We start from the raw sequence: 7,981 nt of genomic DNA, 5'->3' as shown, positions 1-7,981 counted from the left end.
CAAAAATCTAAACCTCCCCAGAGACCCTTCCTTAAACTAGACAGTAGATAGGTGTTGCCTTTCAAAATCTTACACAATTAGTTTTAAACCTAGGCACTGACTGATCAGAACAGACTGCAGGCCATGGCAACGGGCCTGGGTCATGGAGGACCCTGCTGGACTGTAGGGAGGTCTGGGGCACTCTGGGGAGGGGTTGAGCCAGAAGGCATACAGAGAAGCCACTATATACCAGCTTGGCACGGGAGGACTTTGATATTTTAATAATCTATGCAGCTGGGTGGTACAAACTAACTGAATACGAGTCCTTACAAGGTTCCATAGCTGATGCTGAAACGTGAAGTGAAAATTCAAGCAAAACAAGGAGAAAGGCCTAGGATGAGCAAGCGATGGGTTGCATGTCCAAGGCAACCCAGGAAATAAGAGACAAGGGTGGGTGGTGCTGAAGCAGGCCAGAGGCTTAGGTGGTAGACTTCCTCTTCAAGGCATCCTTAAGTTTCAGCCTTGTTCTCCTCTGCCCCCTTGTAGACAACCCTGGAGTTTAACCTGGAGCTCCTCCAAGACACGGTCCCGGAGTGGCTGAAGGCCCTGCTGTCGGAGGGGGTGCTGTAGGTGTAGTTAGATTCTAAGCCAATGATGCTGTTGATCTTCCAGCGGAGGATATTGCAAACCTTCACCATGTAGGGCGACAGAAGGCAGCAGACGATGTAGAGAATCACCAGGCCGACAAACAGGCTGGCTGACACCTGCAGGAAATGGGCCACCAGGTGACGGTAGGCGGTCTGGGTTGGGTGGGGGGGCCCCTCCTCCAGGCAGGGCAGCTCCAAGGCAGCTACTTACCAGGAGGATGAGGAAGGCCCGCCTGGCACTGAGCGGGAGCCCATGGATGTGCAGCAGAAAGGTGAGCTGGTAGTCGCAATAGGTGCTCTCGTCCACACCTCTGGTGGGGATGGGGGTCAGGATGGGGTGGGGAGGAGGTGGGCACCTCCCCCAGGAAGCCCCCAATCCCACCTCAGCTGTGTGTGTGCCTCACCTATTGCTCACCAACACCTTGAAGAAGAATTCAGGGGCAAAGATGTTGTGGGGAATGGTGTCATGGCACGGTGAGTTCTCCAGACATAGCCACCTGGGGGAGCAAGTTCAGGCACTTGTGGTACAAATCATGCCTAGCGCATGACAGCCCGATCTTCCCCTCTACCCCACAAATTCTGGATGAGCGCTAACTCGGTGCAACCTCCTCCCTCCCTCCCTGATTCACGCCTTCACTCATTCAGCTGGTAAGGCTGACTGATCCCCTACCAGGAGACAGGCTGTTCGTTTATCCATTCTTTTCCTCCCTTCTTTAGGGGAGTTGTCAATTCCTCCGTTACTATGTATTCATCTAGATTATGGATTATATACCTATGATGTGCCAATTCCTCATTTATTCTTTGCTGCCTTTATTCCTTCACGGCACAAATGGAGCTGGAGCAGCTGCTAGGTACAAAGTCGCATCTTCATTCCTTTTTTCATATAGTCAATAAATGCAGGTTGAATACTGACTAGGTGCAAGTCGGCTACTTTGTTCACTCATTCGTTTCCTTTACTTGCTTATGGCATCATTTTCTTTCATTCATTGAATCAAAAATAGTTATTTATGCTTGGGAAATTCCATGGACAGAGGAGCCTGGCAGGCTACAGTCCACGGGGTGGCAAACAGTCAGATACAACTTATAGACTGCTGCTGCTGCTGCTAAGTCGCTTCAGTTGTGTCCGACTCTGTGTGACCCCATAGACTAAGCTTATATTCTGTCACTGTTCTGTTCATAATAAAAATTTTGAGAACTTAAAAAAAAATAGCTACTGAGGCCCTATATGCTAATTTTTTTTTCTCTCCTGGCCATGCCACACAGCTTGCAGGATCTTAGTTCCACAACCAGGGATCAAGTCCAGGCCTCCAGCAGTGGAAGCATAAAGTCCTAACCACTGGACCGCCAGGGAATTCCTGCTATATGCTAACTTATTACCTCATTGTTTTATTCATTCATTGATACCTCCATTCAAAGGTCAATAAATGCCTGCCAAGAATGAATGAATTTTTCATTGTCTCATTCAACAAATACTATGTTATCTATTCTGGACCTGGGTTTATAAGAGAGACAGACTCCACGGGAGACAGTGACAGCTCAGAGGGTCAGGGTGAGAATAGGGAAGGTGCAAGAGGATGCGAGAGCCAACTGTCCCACCTAGAACAGTCAGAAAAGTCCTCCTGTCTACGGCCATACCACCCTGAACGCGCCCGATCTCGTCTGATCTCGGAAGCTAAGCAGGGTCGGGCCTGGTTAGTACTTGGATGGGAGAAAAGTCCTCCTGGAGGAAGTGGCATCTGAACCAAGGCCTGAAGAAAGATTAAGAGGGACCAGTCCTGCAGACAAAGGGTCCAGTTTGCATAAAGGTCAAAGTCAGTCTCATTCGAGGAACTCAAAGACAGTGTAGCTTGGGACCAAGGAGTCTCCGGAGGCAGAACGGATGGAAAGGCCCAACAGAATGTGGGCAGGTGGGGGAGAAGGGGCCTGCAGTCGGCCCAGGCACTCACTCGATGCCTAAACTGTTGTGGGACATGATGTTGAAGGCCAAGTCCTCGGTGGTCGTTGTGTTCTCCGTGGTCCAGATGAGGCTGCCAGTCCTGCGCAGGCAGGGGTAACCTCAGTTGGGGTCGGGGCCTCAGCAGACCGAGGCCCCAAAAGGAGGCGGGGAAGGGGGCGGGGATTGGGTGGGTGGAGCCTCATGCCACAGGAGGGCTAGAGTTTGCAGGAGCCTGGGAGCCTGCGCTGTGGGCGGGGCCTTGTGGGTATGGCTTGCATCCCAGGTTTGGTCTGTGGCTGGGCAGCTGGAGGGGGCCTGCAGGGGAAGAAGGGCCGATTATGGGCCCGGTCCCACAGGGATTACTTGTCCAGAGGGCTGTTGAAGCGGTAGATTTCCTCCTCGCTGTACTCCTTGATGGTGTCAAGGGTGGGCCCGCCGCCCACCACCTTCAGCACGTAGCTATGGGGAGCAGAGGTTCGAAGGGGCTGTCTGGAGTCCTGCCTCACCTCTACCACCCCCTTTTCTCCGCGCCGCCCCCCCCCCCTTCCCCGCAGTCCCTTGCCCCCAGCCTACTCCCGTCAGCCGCTGGCTTGGCCCCCACTTTACCTGCCCTGAAAACTGCCAGAATCGCCCGTCACCAAATCTTGGATCAAGAAGAATGGGTAGAAGACTGTGGGGTCGGAGGGGTGGAGGCCGGGAGGAGAAATGAGAGAGGGGAAGGAGGAGAGATGAAAGGACCCAAAGGAAGAGCAGAGGATGGGTGGGGGCAGTGAGCGGGCAGGCAGGGAGGGCCGGGGAGAGTAAAGGAGAGGGTGCTGGACACCCACTGTCCCGGAAGAGAAAGCAGGGCATCTCCGGGTCCACTTTGACGCAGTCGAAGTAGTGTTTGTTCTGCACGCGGTTGTACTGCAGCGTGTAGGTGATATCGAAGGCCAGGCGCTTGCCTGGCGGGCAGCCAATAAGCACTGGCACCATCAGGTTGCTCTGAGAGGGAGGAGAAAAGCCTGGTTCTGGGGGTCCGGCAGGAGGGACACCCCTCCTCCCCCACACACCACCACTGCTTGCCAGGCTCACCCTCACTAGGGCCAAACTGGTTATTATTATTACCGTTAAAACAATAAAAACAGCAAGCGCTTGTATAGCTCTTACTGTGCACAAGGCATGGAGGGATTCTGCGCAGAGCTTTACATATTCAAATTCGTTTAATCCTCAAAACAACCTTGGGTAATATAGACCATGAACAGCTCCATTTAACGAGATGGCAAAAGTGAGGCACAGAGAAATCAAGTCACTTATTAATTATCTGCAGTCACACACATGGCTGGGAATGTGGTAGAGCCGGGATTCAAACTGAGTCAGGTGGCTACCAACTGCCTTCTTCAGAGTAAGACATACAAAACCCCTAACACCTACACCCATGGAGCAGCCAGCTCCTCTGTGTGCTGGTCATTCAGTCATGTCAAACTCTAGCCAGCCAGGCTCTTCTGTCTATGGGATTTCCCAGGCAAGAATACTGGAGTAGGGTTGCCATTTCCCCCTCCAGGGGATCTTCCCAACTCAGGGATCAAACCTAGGTCTCCTGCATTGCAGGTAGATTCTTTACAGTCTGAGCCACCAGGAAAGTCCCAGCTCCTTGTTGGACTTTAATTGGCTGAAGCTGAGGGAATTCCCTGGTGGTCCAGTGGTTAGGACCCTGATTTCACTGCCAAGGGTCTGGGTTCAATTCCTGGTTGGGGAACTAAGGTCCCACAAGCCTGCATGGCCAAAAAATAAGATGAAGAGCTGAGGTGGAGCCTGATTTCCTAAACAGTAGACTTGGGGGAAGCATGGGATATGTGAGGGAAGTAGGGCCCAGGATGGGAGTTCAGTATCTTGGGAATGAAAGGCTCCTGGCCCATTCTGGGGTTAGGGCTCAAGGATTTCATTGTCAGAAGGACATGAGCATCTAGAGACTGAAATCTGGGCTTGCTGGCTTCTGTGGAGAGGGGTTTTGGCCACAGATTGAGCCTGAGCCAAAGACTTAACACCTATCAGCCACTGAATCACTAGGAAGATTTCTCAAATTCAATCTATCCACAATCCACCTCTGTTCATGCCACTCCATCTCTCCGTGTTCAAGCTAAAAAGCCTTGGTTTCTTCCTGGAAACCTCTCTTTCTCTCAACCCCACATTCAGTCCATTCAGAAATCCTGTTGTCTCTGGAGTTCAAGATAGAGCCACTCTTCCCCAACTCTTCTGCCCTACTTGGGCTGGCCCAACCTTCTTTTCCCCGTGGTCTCCCTGCTCCCATCTCTCCTCTCCAGGCTGTCCCACACTTGCAGCCAGAGGGACTCTGTGAAACTTAAGTCACTCCTCTGCTCAGATGCCTCCCATGTGACCTGCCCAAAACTTCTTCAACCTCATCTCTCTACACCGTCCTCCGTGTACACCCTGTTCCAGCCATGCTTGCTCCTTGCTATTCCTTTAGTCTAAGACAGGAAACATACTCCCATCTCCAGGCCTCTGCTATCTGTCCCCTCTCACTGGCATGCCTTCTGATACATAACCGCATGCTCACTTCTTCTCCTCCTTCAAGTCTTTGCTCAAATGTTTCCTCCTCAGCCGGGTCTTCCCCAAGCCATCTTATGGAAAAGGCTTCCCTACCTATGCCTCTTGCCTCCTTTTTCTCCTAGTGCACATCACCTCTTAACAACAGTATCTTGGGGCCTTCCCTGGTGGCTCAGTGGTGAAGAATCCACCTGCCAATGCAGGATACATGGTTTCGATCCCTGATTCAGGAAGATCCCACAAGCCTCGGAGCAACTAAGCCTAAGTGCCACAACTATTGAACCGGTGCTCTGGAGCCCAGGAGTCACAACTACTGAGCCCAAGTGCTGCAACTACTGAAGCCCACATGCCTAGAGCCTATGTCTTGCAACGAGAAGCCACCCCAATGAGAAGCCCATTCACCACAGTGAAGAGTAGCCCCCACTTGCTGCAACTAGAGAAAGCCTGCACATAGCAAGGAGCACCCAGTGCAACCAAAGATTAAAAAAAAATTATTTTTGTAAAAAGCTACAATAAAAAAAGAGTAGATGATTTTTAAAAAATCATTGACTTTTTAAAAACAATCTTTAGGCGGGTATCATGGTCAGATAGATACGTAGATATATATTGGGATACACACACACACACACATATATACATGGTGAAAATTTCACTTCCATTCCTATCCTCCAACTGTCCTGACTCTTCCCTATTCAACCAGTAAAGAAAGAAAGAAAGAAAGAAAGAAAGAAAGAAAGTGAAGTTGCTCAGTTGTGTCCAACTCTTTGCAACACTATGGACTGTAGCCCGCCAGGCTTCTTTGTCCATGGGATTTTCCAGGCAAGAATACTGGAGTGGGTTGCCATTTCCTTCTTCAGGCGATCTTCCTGACCCAGGTATCAAACCCAGGTCTCCCGCAATGCAGGCAGACTCTTTACCATCTGAGCCACCAGGGAAGGGCTCATTCAACCAGTAGGGAACCATTATGAATACTTTCTTGCTCTTTTCCCCATAATTTCTTCATGAAAATAAAAGCAAACATGAATATATGTTATCAAGTATACACTGTTGCAGTATGTGGAAATCTCTGCCCCCTTGCTCTTGTTTTTTTTTTTTTTTGCCACACCACGAGGCTTGTGTGATCTTAGTTCCCCAACCAGGGATTGAACCTAGGCCACAAGAGTGAAAGCACTGACTCCTAACCACTGGACCACCAGGGAGTTCACCCGCCTGCACCACCCCACCCCCACACACACCCTGTTCTTTTTAAATAGCTGCATAGTTTTCCACTGAATGGATGTACCACCTTTTATTTAACCACTCCCCTAGTAATGAACATTTAGAATGTCTCCAAGTCTTTTGCAGTGTGCTGTGGATCAGATTCCTGGAAGGGATCTGCTGGGCCCAAATAGAGATACTAACTGACACTCTGGGGTTATGATGAAGAGGAAAATAGTGTGCACTACTAAGTTTAGCAGGAAACAGTTATTGGGCTGTGGTCACTCTTCCTTGCATTTGACCCTGAATATCCCATGTAATCCAAGGAGTTGGGAGCTGTTACAAGTCCCTTTTTTAAATTGCCCTGGGTCATAGCAACTCGGGCTTCCCAAGTGGCCCTAGTGGTAAAGAACCCACCTACCAATGCAGGTGACATAAGAGACAAGGGTTCTATCCCTGGGCTGGCTGGGAAGATCCCCTGGAGGAGGGCATGGCAACCCACTCCAGTATTCTTGCCTGGAGAATCTCAAGAACAGAGGAGCCTGGCAGGCTACAGTCCATGGGGTTGCAAAGTATCGGACATGACTGAAGTGATTTAGCATGCACGCATACTAACCCAGCAAAGAGAAATACCAGAGTCTGTCTCCTGGAGAGTGGGCAGGGAAGTGGGTGAGAACAAGCCCTCCTCTACCACTTGTTAGCTCCGAGGGTTACTTGGAGCAGATGTCTGCATCTCTCAGAGCCTCACTGCCTGCCTCCATAGCAGGTGAAGAACCAAGGACCCAAAGGCTTTAACAAAGCACGTGTGAGAGGGCAAAGGAAGAGCAAGGCATGAAGGGAGAGCCAAGCTTGTTCACATGCAACCTTTGGACCAGTGGGAAAAACAAGCCCTGTGTCACAGATACTTAACTTCCCCTAGAAGAACAGTATCAGAAGGAACACACAAATTTGTGTACAATCTATGCAATGCAGCCCTTCCTGAAAACATGGGATTAAAGGAGGGAGGGGGCGTCTGGGTGGGGTAAATGATAAAAATGTATGAGAAAGAAAAAATTAGGAAGGCATTCATGGGATTCTCAGCTAGACCCCTCAGATCCCACCCTGCTGAGACTGACCCACACCCTTCCCTCCCAGCACAGGGCCCAGGACCCCAAGTCCAATACTTGCATACGGGGGCCCCGGTTCGTGTTCTGGAAGCAGTGCCCAGATGAGCCCAACACCTGCGGAGTAGGAGCAGATGAGACGGGACCCCATGACTTAATCCTTCCCCTCATCTGCTTCCCTGCCCTCCAGGCTTGGACCACACACCTTGACGAGCATGGAGGTCTTCATGAGGTGATGTCCACTAATTCCCTGGTCAAAGCAAGACCTTTTATCACTGAGCGTAACCTGGGCGTGGGGGCAGAAATGAAGGGGTCAGTAGGCCAGCAGGAGGACCCAGGCACCGTTCAAATAACTGCGGGCTTCTAAAAGGTCCACTGCTCCGCCATCACCTTAGCGCCTCTTCTCCACCTGGTCTCACCCAGAAAAGCACAGAGTTGCGATTAACAAGGACCTTCTCCTTCACCATTGCCTCAATGCAGTCGGGGTCCGCCAGCACCACAGCCAGATCCACCGGGCTCAGCACCTGGAAGGAGGGGCCTGCTTGGAGCAGAGGGCGGGGTTAAGGCTGGGG

At 51.0% G+C, this 7,981-nt stretch overlaps 1 protein-coding gene across 26 annotated transcripts in view; it reads right to left on the bottom strand.

Moving 5' to 3' along the window:
• Positions 1–233: 233 nt before the first annotated feature.
• Positions 234–7,981, bottom strand: part of CATSPERG (cation channel sperm associated auxiliary subunit gamma) — a 31,194-nt gene continuing 23,446 nt past the window's right edge. For 16 of the 26 annotated variants that reach the window (XM_024979047.2, XM_059877529.1, XM_024979056.2 and 13 more), the window contains 10 exons: positions 7,829–7,947; positions 7,615–7,695; positions 7,470–7,526; positions 3,390–3,546; positions 3,169–3,232; positions 2,926–3,021; positions 2,573–2,662; positions 1,031–1,123; positions 838–937; positions 234–743 (listed from right to left, as the gene is read on the bottom strand). In XM_024979047.2, the coding sequence (XP_024834815.1) occupies positions 489–743; positions 838–937; positions 1,031–1,123; positions 2,573–2,662; positions 2,926–3,021; positions 3,169–3,232; positions 3,390–3,546; positions 7,470–7,526; positions 7,615–7,695; positions 7,829–7,947 (1,112 nt within the window). In that variant the 3' untranslated portion in view covers positions 234–488. Of the gene's footprint in view, positions 744–837; positions 938–1,030; positions 1,124–2,572; positions 3,022–3,168; positions 3,547–7,469; positions 7,527–7,614; positions 7,696–7,828; positions 7,948–7,981 lie in introns of those variants that run through there. The other 10 variants (XM_024979060.2, XM_059877524.1, XM_024979053.2 and 7 more) reach the window with 10 other exon arrangements.

Source organism: Bos taurus, chromosome 18 (assembly GCF_002263795.3).
Source record: "Bos taurus isolate L1 Dominette 01449 registration number 42190680 breed Hereford chromosome 18, ARS-UCD2.0, whole genome shotgun sequence".
Taxonomy (NCBI): Eukaryota; Metazoa; Chordata; class Mammalia; order Artiodactyla; family Bovidae; genus Bos; species Bos taurus.
The sequence above is the reverse complement of the archived record's forward strand: the minus strand, read 5'-3'. Positions and strand labels throughout refer to the sequence as shown.